The sequence below is a fragment of the Girardinichthys multiradiatus genome, chromosome 10, assembly GCF_021462225.1.
Source record: "Girardinichthys multiradiatus isolate DD_20200921_A chromosome 10, DD_fGirMul_XY1, whole genome shotgun sequence".
Lineage (NCBI taxonomy): Eukaryota > Metazoa > Chordata > Actinopteri > Cyprinodontiformes > Goodeidae > Girardinichthys > Girardinichthys multiradiatus.
Genome location: NC_061803.1, coordinates 32,122,317 through 32,145,337, shown reverse-complemented (window position 1 = coordinate 32,145,337; position 23,021 = coordinate 32,122,317). Strand labels below are relative to the sequence as shown.

General features: G+C 41.8%; 1 protein-coding gene across 4 annotated transcripts in view; it reads right to left on the bottom strand.

Annotated features, from left to right (window-relative positions):
* Window positions 1–645: 645 nt before the first annotated feature.
* Window positions 646–23,021, bottom strand: part of ccser2b (coiled-coil serine-rich protein 2b) — a 45,145-nt gene continuing 22,769 nt past the window's right edge. For 2 of the 4 annotated variants that reach the window (XM_047376273.1, XM_047376272.1), the window contains exons 6-14: window positions 17,201–17,374; window positions 12,783–12,873; window positions 12,447–12,525; window positions 11,748–11,804; window positions 11,526–11,640; window positions 10,601–10,684; window positions 10,396–10,482; window positions 9,390–9,515; window positions 646–1,989 (exon numbers count right to left, since the gene is read on the bottom strand). In XM_047376273.1, the coding sequence (XP_047232229.1) occupies window positions 1,582–1,989; window positions 9,390–9,515; window positions 10,396–10,482; window positions 10,601–10,684; window positions 11,526–11,640; window positions 11,748–11,804; window positions 12,447–12,525; window positions 12,783–12,873; window positions 17,201–17,374 (1,221 nt within the window). In that variant the 3' untranslated portion in view covers window positions 646–1,581. Of the gene's footprint in view, window positions 1,990–6,435; window positions 6,476–8,663; window positions 8,770–9,389; window positions 9,516–10,395; window positions 10,483–10,600; window positions 10,685–11,525; window positions 11,641–11,747; window positions 11,805–12,446; window positions 12,526–12,782; window positions 12,874–17,200; window positions 17,375–23,021 lie in introns of all 4 variants that reach the window. The other 2 variants (XM_047376274.1, XM_047376275.1) reach the window with 2 other exon arrangements.

Sequence of the window (23,021 nt, the reverse complement as noted above, 5' to 3'; positions counted from 1 at the left end):
AAAACCCAAAAAGTTCAGTTTTTATCATAAAACCTGAAACAGAAAGATGGAGTTATCCTGTCGTACACAATATTATACCATCACTTTACTGCAAATTCACCAGCATGTGTGACGTTTTAGGTTTCTGGGATTGTCTGCAGGGTCACTGCATTCAAGCGGAGACAGTTTGCATATTTCTGCATCTGTTTCTGTTTTCTAACTGTGTTGCATATTTTATTACAGAGTGGTGTCATGTGAAAGCAGGCAGAGCTGACAGATCATTGCTGATCCAGATTAGAAGATATTTTACTACCAGAGAGTTTGAGGCATCGGCAGGGGGAAAATGTCATTCGGTTCAACTTCTTGAAGGAATCCAGGAAAGAGCATTTTCCTCGACTTAACAAAATGTTAGGATGGTTCTGAAAATGTGTCGCGGTTTCAGATCTTCCCACAGAAACGTGACATTCTGCCTGTAAAGGAGCCGTTCCAGACGACAAAGCAAAACTCAAATGTCAGGATTTGTTCGAGGTAAAAGACGCTGAAACAAACTGCAGTTCCTCTGCTGAATGTTAACCATGAAATAACTCTGAACTTGTGTAGTTACTCAGATCCGTCAGTTCAGAGGTAAAAGGTTTCTTTTTGGATTAAACATTGCATGAAGAATAATTAAGACGAAATGCTTTAATAGAAATTTCACAGCATGGCCGTAGAACCAGGGAAAAAGTTGAAAAAAAGGTTTAATTCTAAAGCTAATAAAAGGAAAAGAGATCGTTAATCCTTTTTTCTATGTCCAGTTTAACTGGCTGACGCAAAAAAGGGTTTTACTGGAAGCAACAGCCAGAAATCCCTGACTCTTTCCGTAGCAAGGAGTGTTTCTCAGGGATTTAACCAAACTGGGCCCGTGAAGTCAAGAGTTTGAGGCTGAAAAGCTTCAGAACAGACACAGGATGACATCGTGTCAAGGTTGTTTGAGCGAAGAGATGATGGATGGCAAACAGAAGGATCTGAGGTCTGATCTGCGCCACATCTTCTATGGTTGAGGAAGGAATTTTCAGCAAGTGGGAAAAACAATCTAACCAGCAGTTTAAAAGCAGAGGGGGTGTGTTGCTGAAATTGAACTTTGGATCTTAGTTATTGGTTTATAGATCAGTAACTCCACTGTTACCCAAGAATACAGTGAATAATTATCATTATAATTCAAAAAGTTGAGTTTTATGTTGGTGACATAATTCAAATGAAAAAAGTTATTTTCCTTACACAGATGCTGGGCGGAGTCATTCTGGAAATCAGTGAAATCAATTTAGTGGACCATAAAGATTAAATTGTAAACAGCAGCATGTGAAACATCTCAGTTTATACTTTAAATAATGTTAAATTCAAACAACAGTGAGGCAACACTTAGGCAGTAGTCTTCCAAATCAAAGGCACAAATCTATGTTTTTTTATCTAGTGATATCTTCCAGGATCTGGGTGTTAACAGTCTTCCTACCGTAGTGCTATTTCAAATGTGAGCTCAGAATATGAACAATAAATAGGTTGAGGATTCAGAACGGGTACAGACAGAAGTTCAGGTCTGTCTGTCGCCACAGATCGCCAGTCACCTCAGTGACTCTTTGGTTTGGGGAGACGGGATGAGCCAGAGCCGAATGCTTTGAGTTTCAGCCCCGAAGCGTTGATGCCATCTGATGGCTGCCTCAACAACCTTGTCTTCTGGGATGTGGGGGCGGAGCTGTAGGTGTGAGACAAGAAGAGACGGAGCTTGGAAGGTTGCAAAGGCATCAGGGATCTGCTGCAGGTTCCTCTCCTCACGGTCTCCTCCTCCTCCTCTAGCTTCCTCTGTTGTTTTCCATCATGTGTTGCTCTTGGGGTCGCGCAGGTGGTAGTGATGGGTTTAAAGAAGGGGAGGAGTTGATCAACAAGCATTTCAGGGTGGGCAGGGTTACCTGAAGGCGGCGCTTGGCTTGTCAATGATTCCTGGTCTTCTTGATGGGAGGAGTGAAGTACTTGTGACTGAAAACAAAGAAAAACAAGGACTATTGGACACATACGTGGCTCTGATTGTTAATGAAAAGTAAACCTCAGTTCTGGACTTTGTTCTGTACCAGGGCCAGAAAAAATAAAGCTCAGGCTCTTTGTTACATAATTTTTCAGATGTTGGAACAGAGAAGAAAAGAAGAGAAGCTGGATGAGATGGAGGAAGCTGTTCTTTCAGATGGACAGTCAGTTCACACATCTACAATTTGATCTGAGAGTCAAACCGGTTTTATTCAGCTGTCTGTGTGTGTGTGCTGCAGGATGTGTGTGCGTGTACAGCTAAATCGGAACATTGTGGTGTTATTTAAAAACACCGGTTAAAAAAAAAATGTCTTTGTTAATGTATTCAAGTGATGTAAGATTTACTGACTGCTTCCCCATTTCAATTTGTTTTTTAACTGAAAAATGCAAGAAAAGAAAAGAAAAGCATACTTATCAAGACTTAGAATATACATTCAAGAGTGCATAAGTGCCGAACATACAGGTGTATCAACACCAACGATATGAGAGTAGCAGTTTATAATTAATTACAGACAGAAGTAGCTATAAAGATATATTTTAGTAAATAACAGTTCAGACAAATTCACTTCAAAAACATAGAAAATGTAAGACAAAACATAAACTAAATCTGTGAACTACTGTATCAACAGACATGGTCAAGTTTCACACTTAATTTGTTGCATGTAAACATCTGGATGATATCAGCAGATCAAGCAGCAGCAGCAGCACAAGTGCCAGAAACTAAACTTTCACTGGTAAACACTGACATCTGGTGGTGAGAGGAGCAATTGCAGCCTGTTTGTCCCCCTACCGTAAAGGTTTCACACCATCCTCATAAAACATGCATAAACGGCCAGAGAGATTATAAGGACTGGATGTAAAAAAACAGAAAAATCTAAATATATGGTATATTGTGGAGAGATGGGATAAGATGATGACAGAGATGAGGAGTATCCTCCAATACTTTCTGAGTGCATTCTTATGGAGTCTCCCTCTGATGCCAAGCCGATCTCCCTTTGAGTGTTTAGCCTCTCTGATGAGATACTGAAACATGCACGCACACAGACAAAGTGCTGATCCACCCAAACTGCCCTCTTATGACACCCTGGAGGCTCATTAGAGCACTAATATCTCTCCAAGTCACATCATCACTAAAATAAACAATTAGAATTGTGACAACAATGAGTAAACATGAGCTTGTCGAGCTGAGCTGCAGGCAACGAGCGGCTGTCAAACTCCTCAATTACCCTGAAAATTATTAGGACTATAATGGAGTTCTACAGAATTATGGTTCGCACACAGATGAGCAAAAACACAGAGCACTCAAAAATGAACTGAATAATACTGATTATGGTGCAGTTACACTGCATGTAATGCTCCGTGGTTTCGTTATTCAACTGTACATGAGACAGATATGAGAGCAACTGTGACAGACTGAATTTTACTTTAAATAAAATTCATATGATTATAAAAAAGGTGTATGGATGAGACTGGATCAGGCCAGATCAGATGCTGCAGTTTCTGTCCTCTGATCCAGAGTCTTTGTTGTAATGAGACCATTTATCCCGTCTGGGTGAATTATTCAATCTCACACTCAGAATGTAATTTATTTATTTGTTGCATTGTCAGACTTTGATGGATGGACAGGACACAGGTATGTCCTGACAGCTTAATTTCTATTGACATGGACACCACCCACTAACGTTTGTTCCATTGTTGCTAAACTGTCATTGTAAAAGAAGTCATCCTCCTGAGCACCATCCTTTAGTATCCATCCCACAGATTTATTATTACTCTTCAGTCTGAGCCTGCAATGGTGAAGCAAGTGATTTTCATCAAGTCAGAGCATCAAAGAACTGGTTTTAAACTCAGATAACCTGAGCTCTGAGACGGACAGCAGAGGCAAAGTCTGTTGTGAGAGAAGTTAGGAATCACGAGGGTGAGAACAAATGACAGAGCGTGAGTGTTGGAGTTAGATTTGTTGAAGGGTTTTAGGATTTCAGAACTGTTTCAGTCTCACAATATCACATAACAGAGGCGGATAAGACTGCCTTAACCTTCCCATGTTGTTAATGTTTTCCTCGGCTCAAGTGATGACAGGATAACCATCTCAGAAACGCCTTCAAAGAAGTAGTGAATGCTTTCAGAGAAACAGCTGAACTATCAACATTTCAGAGTTAATCTGCAAAGCTGCTTGGGGGGGGGGGGGGATTTAAGGGTTCTTTGTGACATGAAGCCTCATCATCTGCAGAGATATCAACGTGTTAAAAACTACAATTCCAACAATCCACTGCTCCTAAGCAACTCATCTCTAGATGGCATGGTATGATGGACAGAAACGCAATGTTCTGACATTTTCACTAAGTGCACATTCACACTGCTGGTCCAGTCCAGGGATTGGTCCATAGATCGGTAAAGAACAGGAAATTCCGACCTTCAAATAGCCCAGTTTGCTTTCACACTGATTTTTAAGGCCAGACCAAACAAAGTCATGCAGTTCAACAGATGCTTCGGGGGCAGTATTGCACTGATTGAGAAGGAAAGAAAGCAGGGAGAAGAAAGTCTGTCTCAATGGGGTTCCTGTTGCAACTGTGGAGTTCAAAAGTTGTAAGCCTGCACCTCTCCACTACCAGTTGAAAAGGACTATGAGCTAATCTGCATATTCTGACATTTGGGAAAAAGCTGAGGAGCAAAGATGTCAAAATGTTTGAGAAAACCACTGGAGGGATAAAAATCCAAATTCCTCATACACAAAAAAATTAAAGTTGTGGAGGAGATTCCAAAAGATGGAAGTTACTCTAGGAGAGCTGGACAGGGCCTTCGGAGGTCCTTAACCCATTAGCAGGACCGGTATCTACTCCTGCAGGCAGTTCCTGGAGAATAAAGAAATCATCCATTGACTGGCCTCCATGCTCCACTGACCTAAATCCAATAGAACTCCTCTGGGACATCATGTTTAGGTCCATACGACGCCACCAGATTGCACATCAGACTGTCCAGGAGCTTAGTGATGCTTTGGTCAGGGCCTGGGAGGAGATACACCAGGAAACCATCCATCATCTTAGAAGGAGTATGCCCCGACATTGTCAGGCATGCATGCAGGCACCCGGGGGCCATACAAGCTACTTAGGACCATTTGGAGTTGCTGCAATAACATTTCAGCAAATTGGACTAGCCTGCTGCATCAGGTTTTCAGTTTAAAATTTGTCTGTAACTTCAGATTAAACCATATGTATGTTGAAAATTTTCATCAAATGATGAGGCATCCTTAGATAAAAAAAAAATCATGCTGGAGCATGATTTTTTTATTATCTCAGTCTAATGTGTTTCAGAGTGTTCCTTGAATAATTAAGAATTTCAGGGAACAGCTTGAGCTGGAGAGAGGTCATCTCCGATCCCCCAGAAAGCACTGCATCACAAACACCATTCATCAACAGCTGATTGAACGACATGGACAAGGAATCACTTTGGGAGACCTTTGTCCAGCTATGCAGTATGGAGCACGATTCACAAACCGTGCAAAACAAGAGGCTTACTTCTACTTCACAGCTCTCTGAGGCATGTAGGATGAATCATCATAATCACCTGGCTTGTGATCAGACATATTGGTTTTCCAGATGCTTGTTGGATGGAATGGAGCAACGAGGAAAAGGAACATTGAGGGTGTTGTTAGCAACCACTCCCTGCAGCCAGGCTTTGTATTATGGAGTTGTATCATGGTATAGGGTTGTATCACTGCCCTGACAAAACATAGTTGCTTTTCTGTGATGGCAGCATTAATTCAGAAAAATCCAGCAGAGATTTTAGAGCAAACTTTGCCACTTCAAAGCAACATCTTTTCCAAGGACATCCACGTATTCTTCATTGAGACAAGGGAAAACATCAATTCAAACAAATTCCTAAGGCATGGCTGAGGAAGTGGAGGGCATGGCTGCTGGACTGGCCTGCCAGACACCTAACCTGTTCCTAAAAATAGGACAACTGAAACAGGATGAGGATGATCCTGTCCTGTTGGACACCCCAAGACTTGTTTGAAGAATGGGACAAACTTACACCTGGAACACCTTTGTGGCTTGACATTGTCGTGACATTTTATTTCCAAACAGCTTCTGTTAGAACTGTAAGAATGTTTTTTTAGCTAACCTGACATAACCTGTTAATGTTTTAAGACTGTCCTTCATTACCTGAACACAGAATTGGAGAAAACTGACTGGATTTTAAGGATAAGAACCTAATTAAACTCACTGATCAGTTTAAACAACACAATCTTCAGAGATAAATCCAGCTTGGACCATATTTATTGGGGATCGCTGGCATTCATCTACTTTTTGGAAATCAGCATGGGGGAATGGAAAGAAGAAAACTGAAAATTAGGAGACAGCAGAGGTTTGACGGTAAGAATAAGGAAAGTTGCTACTGTACCACGCTGTGTCACTGAAGTAAAGCACGAGATTTTCCACTCCTGACCGAAAGCGTGGAGAAGAGACACAAAGAGGACAGGAGGAAGAGCAGTTAGAAGAAACAACTAAAGGTTCATATTTCACTACAGTTTGAAGCACTTGCAAGTTTCCCTTTGTTAAAGTGATCAGGACAAATGGTTCTCTTCGACTTTCTGAAGGTCTTTCAAAGTGTTTCTTTTGACTGAAACTGATTTTTCCCTCAGTTCAGTCCAGGACCTGCTTATTTCCCGAAAAACGTCTTCTTTGTTTGTCAAGTCTCGTATTTGTGACCAATAAATCATTCAGGGAGTGTGTGAAACAGATAATTTAGTGAAGATCTAGTTTTAAACTGAGTTTCATTGTTTTCAGCAGAGTTTCACAGACGTAAAATTTTACTCTGCAAAATGCCAAAGATAACAGACGGATTTCCAAAGAGCTGTTAGCTGAAACTGAAAGGATGATGCATCTCTCAGCTCTTTACTAGATTTCCTTCTACTCTACTGGAGATAAAACCTCCACTTATCCAGTAACGGCAGATTAATGAAGGACACTGTGCAGAAATACTTGGAAATTCCTTCAGCAACTCTGGAGAACTATTGATCAGGAAGCTACAGAAGGTCTGGCTGCTTGGAAGGAAAGCTGAATTATATATTAGGGCTGGATCAGGATGTTCGTACCAACTTGCATCATGAAGAAACCTAAATTTTACTAAACTAAAGTGTCTAAGATCAATTTCCAGTCAGGAGAATCTATTTGATTTAGGGAAAATATGCTCTGAAAAGATTAATGAAAGATGGAGCTAGTGGAGCCGATGTATTATTTCTAGAACATTTACTAATGAATCGGGTCAGGCAAACCTTTTACTGAATCCTGTTCAGACAGGAGCTCCAAGTGTTTGAAAGTGATAACAAGCCCCTTGGCCACCAAAAGCCCCAGGATTTGAAGTTCCAGGATTTGTTTTACCTGGGTAATAGGAATCCCACGGAATCTCGACTTTCCTTTTCTACTGCCACGAACCATTTATTTAAAATCAACCTAATGATGTATTGGGGAAGTTGTGAATTAAACTGCAATACATCTTTATTCCAGCAGATGGCATTATTCATTTACTCAGTTTAAAAGTTAAATCATTTTTTGTCAACTGAGATATAATAGATAATGATCAGCTTTAGAGTTATACAGTTGATTAATTCCTTCCATTTTTTCTTACCGTCTCTGGATCCATAAGCAGAAAAGTTCATTATTTTACTTTTAATTTTTTTACCAACCTGCATGATTCATTTACAATAACTACTAAACACTGATTAACACACTTATTTTTCTTTTATTATCATCAGGTAAACTCAGATAACTACAGACCATGTTCATTTAATCTGTGGTGAAATAGTTATTAATAATGTCAACAATAAGTTCAAATGTCACAAATTGCCAGTGAAAAATATTCTGTTTTATTTCCTGGTACATACGGTTATTCACCACATACCGACTAAACGCTTTATATTCGCTTTCAGATGCAACAAACAGATAACAGGTAGCGGGAAATCCCAGAGTGCCGGGCAGATCAGGCAGTGTTTAGTGGGAAAGTCCCAGTCCAACTGCCCAGTTAGCCTAGCTTAGCCAATAGCAACCATACAAGCCTGTAAGCAGATCTCTGCTGCCCCAAAAACTCAGAAAAAAACATTTTAATGTAGGCTCATTCTTGGCAAACTGACTGCAGAGATGAAGTTTTAAGGTTCACTTTCTCACATACAGCTGGTATAAAAACCTCTGTCTTTAGTGAAGCTGCTGGTGCCAAGTCTCGCTGCACACAACCCCGGCCCTTTAACAAATCACAGGGAAAGCTGAAAAGACCTTCTCCAGAGAAGGACCATTTACCCCTGAAAGTAAAGCCCCAGGAAAGTTAAATTACCCGGGTAAATTTGTATCGACCCACAAAATGGGCTTTACAAAGCCTGGGGCTTTCTACAGGCAATGGAAAAGGGGCTTTAGATTCAATTTCTATCCAAAACTGTCGCATTGATAACATGTTTTTCTCTGTCGTCTGTGGGATTTTTGGAAACTTACACGTCCGTCTTGTACATAAAATGGTTAACTACTGAAGGCTTACACAGATAAAACAGTCTAATATAAAGTTTGAGGTTGTAAGGGGATGAATAGGGGTCAGGATGGGCAGGTTAGTGGTCTGCAGAGTCAGACAGATATGTGACTCACTCTTTCTAGCGAGGTGGGAGGGGATGCTTGGCTTCGGCCTCCCCCTGATAGGCCTGGAGCGCTGGTACTGCCAGGGCGGGGAGAGGAAAGGGACAGGAGGAAATGCCTGAGACAGAGAGGGAAACAAAGAGAGAAGGAGAAGATGCTGATACCCCATATGGAGAGAAGACGACAGGACCGATGGGGAAAAAAGAGAAGAAGATAGCTCTCTCTGCAAGTCAGTCAGTCAGTCATTTTCTACCGCTTCTTCCCTCTGCAAGTTCGCACCTTAAAGAAAAGGTTTTAAAGCAAGCAGCAGAAAAACTTGAGTAAAAACAGCCGCAGGTAACGAATGTATCAGTAAGTTCAGAGCAAGGAGAATAAAAGATGCTTTTGTCCATACAGTTTCTAAAAAAATTATTAAGTAAAATCAGAGATGTATGAATCGGTGAAGCTGAGATGGTGCAACCGACAACATGAAAAGCTTATAAAAAACAAGTTTTCGGAAAATATAGACTTTCAAGAAGAGAGGAAGGAAAACATTATTTTTTAACCTACAGAAAAGGCAGAAGCTTTTAAACCAGAACTTTTAAACTAAAGTTCTGATTATTCAATTGGGTCATTTGCTGGATTTTCCTCAGTCTGGGACTAATTCCAAACATCCTTATTGGTTCATTAGTCCATTCATTCATTAGTTCATTCATAATCACAATATTCGAGTGTGTGTGTGTGTGTGCTTGTTCTTACATTGTGCTCTTTCCATGGCGTCTGCAAGGCCACACACTCGCTTTTTGTCACACTTGTCTGTGTTTGCTGCTCCATCCTTTCGGACTTCTCTTGACAGCGACACCTAGTGGTCAGTGTGGGAACAGTCTGCATACACACAAACGTCCGTCATGATCTCATCAAACAGCTGAACACATTACTAAAATATTTAGTTTTAATTATTTCAGTCTTCGGTTAATGAAATTGTGCAGGACATTGGCTGATCCTGTAGGCAGAGTTTTTAAACCTAACTTTAACCTTGGGTGGAAACCCAGAGCACAACTCATCAGAAGGATTACTGTCAGAAATATTTAGGTATTTAATTATTTATCTCAGTCACTGTTTTTGCACAGGAGAAAGATCATCCCGCAAGAATAGGGTGCACAAGTTGATGGGTTTGTTTATTTTCTCAAATCCACAAAGGGTCAAAATTATATATACACTCCTTCTAATGTTTGTTTAAATGTCACTTAGCAAGTTGCAGCTACAGCACACATTTGTTGGGCAATTAGAAAGCTTCCAAAATCATTGTGGCAGAATTGGTATAGTACATTTAAACACTTCAGCTTCCAGACTCAAACCAACCGGGTGAGGAAATGTTGAAATCTGCTTCTGTTTATTTGGGTATATCTTCAATTCTCTTTTAAAAAGCTTTTCCCATTGTTCTGAGTATTGTCGAATCCAAAGGGTACTTTTACCAAAGCAAACAGATACTACCAGCTGTACTCAGTCGTAATCACTAACCAGCAGTTAGTGTGCCTTGGCCTTATCAAGTTAAAAAACATCTTAGACATAGTTTCCCGAGGTGGATGCATGTAGATATTTGAGCCTATGTGGATAAGACAAAATACACAAAAAACTCTTAACGTTTGCACCAGGTCTTGCCAAAATGTTTATTGCATTCATATGTTGTACAACCAGCAAAGGACTGGATGGAAACTTCTGAGCAGTAGTGAAAAAACTGAAGCTGCAGAAGTGTCAAACTGACCAGCTGCATGGTTAGCTGTGCAATGGTTCGATCTCGGTTCCTAAGTTCCTCCCGGAGCTGCTGTACCTCCAGGAGGAGCGCCTGCACCTACAAAGACAGAGAGAGGGATTACAGGACATGTAAGCTGCACCGGAACTGCACCGCGTTCAGCATGAGCCTGGCATCAGTGACAATATAGAAGACCAACAAGGCTGAACTTGCTGACCTGTGAGTCTGAACTGTGGGACAAGTCTTTTGTGTCTGGGCTCAGTGTGTCTGTGGTCAGTGTTTCATCGTCCAAGTCCTCCTCCTGAACAACACGAGTTAAAACAAACATGTTAAATACACAAAGATCTCCTTTTCAGCTGGCATTTTAGTTTAAATTCAGAAACTGGATTAGTAAATTAAAATATCACGTCCGTAGAGACCAGTTTCAGATGAAACGGAGTATATTTGCACAGTAGAGCTAGGAAGATTAAAAGATGTGAGAAAATAGCTTTAAAGATGTCTTAATTCATCAATTTAATATTTGGAAGACACCTTTTTAGTGTATAAACTCTTACCTTCTTCTGAAACCTGCCTATCAAGACTCCAGTATCTCTCTCCTGGATATGAACCTTAACTAAGCGGCTCTTCTGTAATAAAATGTGGTGGTGTGTATCACCTCAAATTAAATACTGATTAGAGTTTATTAAAATCACTTTAACGTTTGTTAGAAGATGCACAGTAATGCTGTTGATGAACAGGAGCACATACCAGCCCCGCCCCTAATGTGCTGCAGACACATTTCATGGTTTACAATTTTTGGCATATTGTCTTTCTATAGGATGAAGTGCTGACCTACTAAACCTTAGAATAATCCTGAGGTTCAGAATCAGAAACACATCAGCAACTCTGAATGCAGTAAAATTCCCAAACCAAGAAACCTTCTCCTCCACACAGCTGATAGACGTCTGTGTGGAGCTGTGCAGAAAATATCATTCAGTGTTTGTATTCATGAAAATCTTATTTCATGTTCTGACAAATGCAAAAATAAAAAGTCTTTTAAACCATACAGAGAAAATAAATTATTATCTGATGTTTGTTGCAGACTCCTAAGCTTAGCATCTCTAAAGGACAAACTGTGCATCAGGAAGAGCATCCCCTCTGACCTGCAGTAGTAACCTCTGCAGGAACTCCAGCTGTGACCTGACCGCAGAACAGTCCTCAGCGAGTTCCTCCACATCCAGACCCAGAGTCTGAGCTGCAGGAGAGCAGTAGGTGGATCTGCAGAGAGGAGTCAGGTTAGCTGCTGATGCACTGAATCACTATTGACCCATGTTTACAGAAACAGGCAGAAAGTGGGACAGGAGTCCGGAATAAGGTCACTGTACCTGATTTTATCCTTCTTAGTTTCAGTATCCTGAGAGAGTTTGTAGCACTGGATATCACTGTGGACAGACGAAAGTAAAAACACAGAAAAATTATGATTCTCAGCAAAAGGTTTAGTGTTTTTGGCCTCAAAATTTACCAACATGCAATGCTAAACTCATTGTCAAGGTTTACAAAATCTTTAGATATCGAAAGTCCTGTTTATACACATCTCTGAAAGGGTTCTGAAGGTGGAAATCCACCTTGAAACAAATCCGTGCTGTTGATGTGCTTAAAGCTCAAACAGTCTTCACATACAGAGAACATTTACACGTGAGAATATTTCATCTCATCAAGCTGTGAACATTTAAAATGTTCCTCAGACTGTACATCAGCCTTAGATTCTTCTTTTCCCACAGAGTAGAGGGAAGCTCACCACAACGTCCTGAAGGTTCTCCATACCTCTGCCTCAAAACGTTCTGAAATGTTCGTCTGATGCTCTGTCTGTCAGTCCTAAAGTCTGTAAAATGACCTGCATCATCAGACTAACATGTCACATACTGACGCTTAGTTCCCGGAAGCTTAACACATAACACCTTCACTCATTCTCCCACCACTATCAGCTTCCGTCAAAGTCACAGTAACTATCTGTCAGTGGGGGAATGTATTACTACTGTAGTTCTACAATCTGTTGATCTTAGACAAACAAGTTTTCTTCTTACCTCTCATTGTCATTGTCTTGTGTTCCCCAACAGAGCTGCCTCATTCTCCACTGAGCCATGCTGGACAGTCCATCTCCATCTGCAAGGTTCAGACCACCAGCACCAAGAAACAGATCAGAAGCAAAGAAAAATCTTTTAGGGACCAGCAAGACACTGTGCACAAACTAAAAGGAAATCAAAACCATTTGAAACATGTGCAAATGTATAACTTTTATTGATTATGGGTTTTTTTTTCTTGTTTTTTTATTATTCCAAAATCTGCCTGACCAATCCATGCCCGGCAAAACTATATATATATATATTTTATGTGGTTCTGCATCATCAACAAAAGCATACCGCTGTGCAAAGAGGAGTCCTCCGGGAAGTCTGCATCCAGCATGAGGTCATCGTCAGCCAAATCACAAGAGTCCAGGTTGTTTAAGAGATCCTGGTGGAGATCCAAAGCATTCAACATCAAATGTTTACCATAATTGACTGAAATAACAGAGGAAAACTGCTCTTGGACATTATTTCAGTCCATTTCAGCCACTGTTTTTAAGAGGTGCGGATAACATTACACTTCTGCCCCTCTTGTGCATGATGAGAATATTTATTTTATTAGATAGAAAAGGCAGTTTAGAGACTGAAGGACACATGCATAGTTTCCAGTCCAACACTAGACACAAGAGAGACAGTCCAAGAATCAAAGTAGTTGTGAAATATTTTTTAAAAGCTGCAAGATGATTTTAACAAAGAAAATTGTGAGGAACTGAAGATATAATGCTGCAATTCTTACAATGTAGCTACAGAGTTAAAAATCATTATTGGAAATATAGTGGGGCATGTGACCATTCAGCTAAGCAGAAATCTCTGTTATGCCTGGTTTACACAGCAGGATTTTTATGCAGATTGTTGACCCAATCATGATTCTTGAGCCATCGTGATGGCTCTTAAAATAATCCTATGAGATATTCCTGCTGTGTGTCGTGTGTTAAGAGTGATCTAGTCTGCTCGGAAGGACGTCAAGATCGATCTGACCTCAAATCAGGGTTATTTAACATGTTGTATTATCTTGGCCTGATATCATACCATGTGGGGTGTTCCCTGAGGACAAATGAGCACGCAATGTTACGTGTAGCCAATCAGAAAGCGAGGTGACGGAAACTCCGAGGGGAATTACTCTGAACCAATGTTTGATCTCAAGAGGGTTTGCGAGATTTCCTGTCTGACATCAGAATGTTCGTGAGTAAAATCTGTTTGTGAGTAAAATCTGTTTGTGAGTAAAATCTGTTCGTGAGTAAAATCTGTTCGTGAGTAAAATCTATTCGTGAGTAAAATCTGTTCGTGAGTAAAATCTGTTTGTGAGTAACATCTGTTTGTGAGTAAAATCTGTTTGTGAGTAAAATCTGTTCGTGAGTAAAATCTGTTTGTGAGTAAAATCTGTTCGTGAGTAAAATCTGTTTGTGAGTAAAATCTGTTTGTGAGTAAAATCTGTTTGTGAGTAAAATCTGTTTGTGAGTAAAATCTGTTCGTGAGTAAAATCTGTTCGTGAGTAAAATCTATTCGTGAGTAAAATCTGTTCGTGAGTAAAATCTATTCGTGAGTAAAATCTGTTCGTGAGTAAAATCTATTCGTGAGTGGTGTGTTGTGTTTGCTGTGTGGCTGGACACCACACACTGTAAGACCAAACCTGTTATACCTATGATTTTTCAACGTGATGTTTGGGTCTCTCGGGTTTTGAAAATCAACCTACAATATTTAAATCATGCCGTGTAAAGCAGGCATTAGATATTTAATGGCTACATGAAGGACAACAATTCTGTTTTTTTGTTTTTTTTATCTGGTGTTGACCCCCATCGGATAAACTGAAAGCAGAGACTGTTGTTGAAGCAGACAGAATGTTCTGTAGAAAGACGAAGATAACGGTTCCTACAAATTTTCCATTTTAAAAATCTATAGTTTTCCAGTGAAGTATGGAATTTCAAGTGGGCATATTTGGAAAAATCCAAAATTGATTATCTTGCAGATGATTCCTTATATTTGAATTTGTAATGTTTGATCACATTATTTTCTTTGTAAAAAATTGTGAACAATTTGCCCTGGATATAAAGATATAACATAATCTAATTAGAAATTATGTACACCATTTAATAAGCCCTTTTTATCTTTAGAAAATGAAATTAGGAATAGAAAATTCAAAATTTTTTTCATACATAGCCAGAATTGGAAAAGGGTAAAATGAAAATCTATATGCTTTAAGACTGCATAGGATCCTTGGGATACAGAAACCAAAAAAACAGCTGCTGCGCCTAAATGCAAACACATCTGCACCCAGGCAGCTCAAAATCTAAACCTGACCAGAGCTCCGACAGACTGTCAAAGTGTTTGCTACAACTCCTGATACAGCAATGGGTCATCATTAGAGTGGAAATCCACTTCAACATGGTAGTGATGAACGCCAAAACCCAAGCCCTCACCTTTGATCTTGGTAAAGCAAAGAAACACTCAGACTTTCAAAAAATAACACTAAACTAATAACACTAATTCTAACTGAGGTTTAAAATCAGAAGTCATGATGATTTTTAAAACATGAATGTGACTGAAGGTCATTACCCAACAGAAACATTTTGTCAGTCTCTCTGTTTTTCATGTTGAACTTACTTAATGAAATCTTGTTGAATATTTGGAACCAGATTTGAAGATATAATTAAAATTTCCTTCTCCATCTCTGATCCTCTCATCTTTGTCCTCCTGACTTCCCATCGTTTCTTTAGTTTCTGATCCAAGCCCAACTCTAACCCTCAACTCCAAACAGCTTTACTAACATTTCTGTAATCATGCAGCTTTCACTGATTATAGCACCAACAATGTCAATACTAAGTACTGAACATTGCAGCCTGCCCTCTCTCAGAATAACACTGACCCCTGGTGGTTACATTAAACAGAACTATAAACAAAGACAATCTGGTGTAAATTCAAAATAGAGAAAGACTTCAGACATTTAGAGCTCGTTAAAGTCCTCCGATCATTAACGGCTGGCGCTCGTTAGGATTAATCACTGTGAGAGCCACAGCTCATTAACACAGAGGACACACTGAGGCAATAGGGTCATTAACGGCCTCTTAGCATCACTCACAGGGTTCATCAGCTGAACCAAACTGGGGATCAAAGCCTGGACCTAAACCTGGTGTTCCTCCTTCAGTTGCAGATTTAAAGTGTTTTATCTGAAACCTCTTTATTCATTTATTGGATTCAAACACTTATCTCAGAGAAACTGCAAAACAGCCAAGGCCAAAATGAGCAAAGACTTCAATGTTGTCCTGATTACTTCTTCCAACTTTGAATCTGCTCATACATCTATCAATTGTCTTCAGTTTATCCAAGGAAGGGTTATAGAGGAAACAGGTCTAGGAAGGAAAACCTAAAATTCCTCTTTGGCTTATTCACAGGGATCCCAAGGTGTTCCCAAACCAGGAGAGACATGTAGTCCCTCCAGAGTTCTAGGTCTGCCCCAGAGTCTCCTCCGAGTGGTATGTACCCAGTTCATTTTCAAAGTAAAAAAATTGTCTCCTGAAGAACTGTGAGCACCAGTTCCCACGTCGAGATATTAAAAATATGTATACAGGTACAAATACATCTCTATATGCTGCTTCAAAAAGCAAAATAGACCTGAACCTGGCTGGGTTGTTTTTTCTTGTACTTAACAGAAGGGAACACCAGAGGGAGCCAGAGAACTTTATTCAGACTTTCAAACAGCAGTACAATTTAAAAGTTGTCTAATGGTCCATCCAAGCTGCAACTCAGATAATTATGGTTCTGATGTTAAATCTAAAACAATAAAATCAGGGAAGGAATTTTTAATTTTCCTATATTAGATGATGAAGGCGGCTGCCTCTTTCCCTGGAATAAAATAATTCATCTTTCACTTCAACACTTTCTGCATGACTTTGTATTGCTGTGGTAAGTGGAAATAATCCTTGACCTGTCTTTGGCTGCTGGTTTCTAGGTCTTGTGGAGTAGAGAAGTCCTTAAGTAATTTACTGATTGAAAGAACCTCAAGAGTGGGTTGACTCTGTGCACATACAGCTGAAGAAGAATACACTCCAGGGGAAACATGGAATAAAGCTGGGCTATCAGACAAATATTGTTATAGGTTCATAAGCCAGACTGAACTGTGAGAATTACAACCCTTTGAAACTGTAAAGGCTCCAACAGAGTCAGCTGTACTGTGAGCAACACAGACTCTGCATACACTGTCCATGAAAGTGTATAGTCAAGTGTACCAATTTCATACATTTTTCATGAGACATTTCTACATTTGCCACACTTTCTGGCATGGCATCACTGGACGAGGAGGAAGAGCTAATTTACATTGTAGTTTGGTAAAAACAAAAGAAAAGAGGGTAGTATAAAAGGCCATTAAACACACAAGGGCGCAGAGAGTGGCAGTGACGCTGTGCGTCCTCGTGACCGGGTGCTCAGAACAGTGTGTCACATGTAAAACAGTTCGATGTGGAGGCTTTTTCCCGTCGAACAGTTTAATGTGTGACACTACGTATCCTGTCTTAAAAATTGACATTTGCGCAGATGTCCACTTTGAGCCCGCATTGAGTCTGTCTCAAGAAAGCACGGACCTCCACTGAGTCAAGTACGCCCAATTCTGTGGGAGCCTTAACAGCTCTAATATTTTCCTGGAAACTTTTAGCCAATCTCCCCCTCTGGTTAAAGCCAGAATAAAGAAATGAAGAATGAATGAAGGGATGGAGACTCCTTACGATGCTGTTGATGTCCGAGTCGAAGCTCCCAATGTGGTGGGTGGTGTTGCTGTTGGTGTGGATGGAAGCGGTAGTGCTGGCACCCCCAAGTGGCTCCAGACCTTCCTCATCCCACATATAGGTCCCCCCAGAGCCACAGCTATCAGAGGGGGACAGGTCCAGAGAAGAACCACCCTACGAATGGAAACAATAAACACAGGATAAGTTCAGTTTGAATAACTGAGGACATTTTCAGGTTACGTTACTGTGAAAAGGAGCTCCTTCCTGATTTAATGTGAACTATAGCACTTATGGAGTTTTCTAGAAACTTTATGTACGTTCTAAAACAGTAAAAACAGAAATGAAGTGTTTTGGTGTCAATGACATTTAAGGTTCTTTAGGGCATTACATGTATTAAACTGTGAAGGCATTTGAGCTCAGTTAGATATTTGGATAGTTCATCAAATCCCGATTTGTCTAAATAATGTTAAACTCTAAACTGACTACAACCAGCAAAAAAATAAAGAAAGAAAATATTGGATTTTACCATAATGGACTGAATTATTAGATTATTTACAGCTAAATGGATCAAAACGTTATAATTAAACTCTACTTTAATAGAACAAACAGCCATCCTTTTAAAAATATTGGAACTGTGAGAATGGTTTCTTTAGTTCTGCTGTAGATTCCAAGCATTGGGGTTTAAGATCATAAGATGAAAATGAGACAACAGCAAATTTTCTTCATTCTTCTTTTGTGATTTCTCTATTACAGGCCATGGCTGCAGCATCTTTCAGTTGTTGCTTGTTTTGGGGACTGGTCCCTTCTTTCTTTAATTCGGCAGTGAAAAGGTTGCTCTATGGGGTTAAAGTCTGCAAACTGACTCAAACAGTCCAAAACCTTCCACATCCTGCCCATTATGAACTCCTTTTGCCATTTTGGGTCACTATCTTGCTACATGATGAAGGATATCCCTATCAGTTTGGTTGCATCTTTCTTTTAATTGGTTTACAAAATGTTTCAGTAGACTTTTTAATTTGTTTTGCTGCTGCCATTCTGTGTTACATCATCTATGTAAATTACTGAAAACATCCCAGAAGAAGCCAAGCAAGCTCAAACTATGATATTACCTTCACTGTTTGAGATCAAGAGCAGATCATTTCTTTCTGCTAACCCTTCATCGCTTTGCTAGAGGTGCCATCTTTGTCTCATCAAGTCATTAAACGTTGGCCTAGAATCTTTCAGGCTCATATCTAAATTTTTTGGCAGTTTCCAATCAGGCCTTTCTGATCTTCATGTTATGTAAAGGTTTGCATCTTCTGGTGTGCCGTTATGGACGGAAGCCTTTTGGTTTGCATAAGACTGTGAAATTGCAGGTTGAGGATTTGCTGGCCCAACTGTGCAGCTACACGTATGGGATTGGCGGAGTTTTTTTAACTCTTTCTGATGGACATCCTTCTGGAACCTGATTGGTCTGTTCATCTCCTGCTCCACCAATTACAGAAAAGAGCCTCCTATTTATACTCAGCTCACCTGTCACTGAGGGCGGCTGTGATTTAAATCTGAGCAGCTTGCCTCTTTGTTCGGTGTCTAGTGAAGATGGGTGACTTTGACTCAGTCTTCTATCTACTAGGTATTGCCTTGTCTAGCTTGCAAATAAGAGTTTATGTAGAGACCTGTCTTGTGTACCTTTACTGGGCTTTGTGAGCATCTGAAGACAAGCTCAGAAGCCTCACTTTTATTTCAGTTCTTTTTGTTTTATTGGAAATTGTTCTTGTTTCATCTGATGTTTTTTATTTATTAGGGATTATGTATGTAAACGTCAACTGATGGTTTGTACTACTTCTAGTACCCTTCTTTTGTTCTCCTTTGTGAAAACCTGAACCTGATGGAACAATAAACTGCTTTTTATTTTAAAAACCACCGACATCTGGTTTAATGTTACTTTCCCTTTTCCCTGGCTGAGCTGGGTTTTAACATGTGGCCTCTTTACTTTCATCCATAAAGGCTTCTGCAGAAAGTATATTGGAATACCTTTACTGTTGCCTGATGTCACTAGCATCAGCTGCTATTGTTTTCCTTGATCTGTCTGCTTAGTAAGTGTTTAATTTCTTCTTCAGAATATTCCAAATCGTACTCGTACTCGTAGTCTTCCGCTTTATCCGGGACCGGGTCGCGGGGGCAGCAGACGCCTCGGAGCCCCTCCGGTCCTTTGGAAGCCCGGAAAAAGTCACTAATTCTATCTAAAGACTATTAAAGGAACGACTCTCAACCAGTTTCTAACTTTTAGCTCTTATACTCGTACTCATACTGTCCAGCTTTTGGTCAGATTAGTAAAGCTTTTTTTTAAAACTCTGTGTAATTTTTTAGCACTATTTATAAATAATAATACAACATAATAGGTTTTGATCAAATACTATTATTAATTCTTGTCAAAACCATAATTTTATAGCGTGTGACCTTTAGCATTCTGACTGCTTGTAATGCGATGACGTCATCACCACCCTCGCATCCAGAATGCTTGACGTCAAATTGACGGGCTTAGGAGTTCTAGTAGTGTTAGAATTCTGGGAGTCCTAGTGTTAAAACAAGTCAAAATGAGGCTCAGTATTGTGTGTGGCCTCCACGTGCCTGTATGATCTCCCTACAACGCCTGGGCATGATCCTGATGAGATGGCGGATGGTCTCTTGAGGGATCTCCTCCCAGACCTGGACTAAACAGTCTGTGGAGCAACGTAATGTTGGTGGATGGAGCGAGACATGATGTCCCAGATGTGCTCAATCGGATTCAGGTCTGGGGAACGGGCGGGCCAGTCCATAGCTTCAATGTCTTCATCTTGCAGGAACTGCTGACACACTCCAGCCACCTGAGGTCTAGCATTGTCCTGCATTTGGAGGAACCCAGGGCCAACTGCACCAGCATATGGTCTCACAAGGGGTGTGAGGATCTCATCTCGGTACCTAATGGCAGTCAGCCTACCTCTGGCAAGCGGCCCTCCAAAGAAGTGCCAACCCACACCATTACTGACCCACTGCCAAACCAGTCGTGCTAAAGGATGTCGCAGGCAGAAGATCGCTCTCCACGGTGTCTCCAGACTCTGTCACGTCTGTCACATGTGCTCAGTGTGAACCTGCTTTCATCTGTGAAGAGCACAGGGCACCAGTGGCAAATTTACCAATCCTGGTGTTCTTTGGCAAATGCCAAGCGTCCTGCACGGTGTTGGGCTATGAGCAAAACCCCCATTTGTGGACGTCGGGCCTTCATACCATCCTCATGGTGTCGGTTTCTAACCGTTTGTGCTAACACATGCACATTTGTGGCCTGCTGGAGGTCATTTTGCAGGGCTCTGGCAGTGCTCCTCCTGTTCCTCCTTGCACAAAGGCGGAGGTAGCGGTCCTGCTGCTGGGTTGTTGCCCTTCTAGGGCCTCCTCCACGTCTCCCGGTGTACTAGCCTGTCTCCTGGTAGCGCCTCCAGGCTCTGGACACTACGCTGACAGACACAGCAAACCTTCTTGCCACAGCTCGCATTGATGTGCCATCTTGGATGAGCTGCACTACCTGAGCCACTTGTGAGGTTTGTAGAGTCCGTCTCATGCTACCACGAGTGTGAAAGCACCACCAACATTCTAAAGTGACCAAAACATCAGCCAGAAAGCATAGGTATTGAGAAGTGGTCTGTGGTCCCCACCTGCAGAACCACTCCTTTATTGAGTGTGTCTTGCTAATCGCCAAAGATTTCCCCCTGTTGTCTATTCCATTTGCACAACATGTGAAATTGATTGTCAATCAGTGTTGCTTCCTAAGTGGACAGTTTGATTTCACAGAAGTTTGATTTACTTGGAGTTATATTGAGTTGTTTAAGTGTTCCCTTTATGTTTTTGAGCAGTGTATATATGTATAAATACATATACATATATCTATACATTTCATAGACACTCAATATTGTTTTATCTTTGTTTGGTTACCTATTTTACCCCTTTTGTGTAGACTTTTGCATGCTTGATTAGGTGAAGATTATTGAATCAGAAGAGCAAAGTGTATCAAGGTTGTTGATTTAATAAATATTCACGTAGGAACGTAGACCGACCGGTAAATCGAGAGCTTCGCTTTTCGGCTCAGCTCTCATTTCACCACAACGGACTGGCACAGTGCCCCCATTATTGTGGCAACCACACTGATCCGTCTGTCGATCACCCGCTCCATTCTTCCCTCACTCGTGAACAAGATCCCGAGATACTTAAACTCCTCCACTTGAGGCAGGAACTCCCCTCCAACCTGAAGAGGACAAGCCACCCTTTTCCGGTCAAGTACCATGGCCTCTGACTTGGAGGAACTGATCTTCATCCCAGCCGCTTCACACTCGGCTGCGAACCGCCACAGCGCATGCTATAGGTCTTCACTAGAGGGGGCCAGCAGGACCACGTCATCTGCAAATAGAAGAGACGAAATCCACTGGTCCCCAAACCAGACCCCTCCGGCCCTTGGCTGCGTCTAGAAATCCTGTCCATAAAAGTTATGAACAGGACCGGTGACAAAGGGCAGCCCTGCCGGAGTCCAACATGCACCGGGAACAGGTCCGACTTAGTGCCGGCAATGCGAACCAAACTCCTGCTCCGCTCGTACAGGGACCGGATGGCCCCTAGTAAAGAGCCACCAATTCCATACTCCTGGAACACCCCCCACAGGGCATCACGAGGGACACAGTCGAATGCTTTCTCCAGGTCCACAAAACACATGTGGACTGGTTGGGCAAACTCCCATGAACCCTCGAGTACCCTGTAGAGGGTATAGAACTGGTCCAGTGTCCCACGGCGGGGACAAAAACCACACTGCTCCTCCTGAAGCCAGGGTTCGACTATCGGCCGGACTCTCCTCTCCAATACCCTGGCATAGGCCTTACCAGGTAGGCTGAGGAGTATGATCCCCCTGTAGTTGGAACACACCGTCCGGTCACCCCGTCCGCCACGCTATGTTGAAGAGGCGTGTCAACCATGACAGCCCCACAACATCCAAAGACTTGAGGTACTCAGGGCGGATCTCATCCAACCCCGAAGACTTGCCACAGCGGAGCTTTTTAACCACCTCTGTGACTTCAGCCTGGGTGATGAAAGAGTCCAACCCCGAGTCCCCAGCCTCTGTTTCCACCAGGGAATGCGTGATGCCAGGATTGAGGAGATCCTCGAATGTCCTTCCACCGGCCGATAATGTCCCCAGTTGAGGTCAGCAGCTCCCCACCCCCACTGTAAACAGTGTTGACGAAGCACTGCTTCCCCCTCCTGAGGCGCCGGATGGTTTGCCAGAATCGCTTCGGGGCCAACCGGTAGTCCTTCTCCATGGCCTCACCGAACTCCTCCCAGGTCCAAGTTTTTGCCTCTGCCACCGCCCGGGTCGCGGCACGCTTGGCCCCACGGTACCCGTCAGCCGCCTCAGGAGTCCCACAAGCCAACCACAGCTGATAGGACTCCTTCTTCAGCTTGACAGCGTCCCTTACTGCCGGTGTCCACCACCGGGTTCGGGGATTGCCGCCGCGACAGGCACCCCAGACCTTACGGCCGCAGCTACAGGCAGCAGCATCGACAATAGATGTGGAGAACATGGTCCATTCGGACTCTATGTCTCCAACATCCCTCGGATTTCAAAGCTCTCCCGGAGGTGAGAGTTGAATACATCCCTGGCCGAGGGCTCTGCCAGACGTTCCCAGCAGACCCTCACTATGCGCTTGGGCCTACCAAGTCTGTCCAGCTTTCTCCTCCTCCAGCGGATCCAACTCACCACCAGGTGGTGATCAGTGGACAGCTCAGCCCCTCTCTTCACCCGAGTGTCCAAAACATGCGGCCTAAG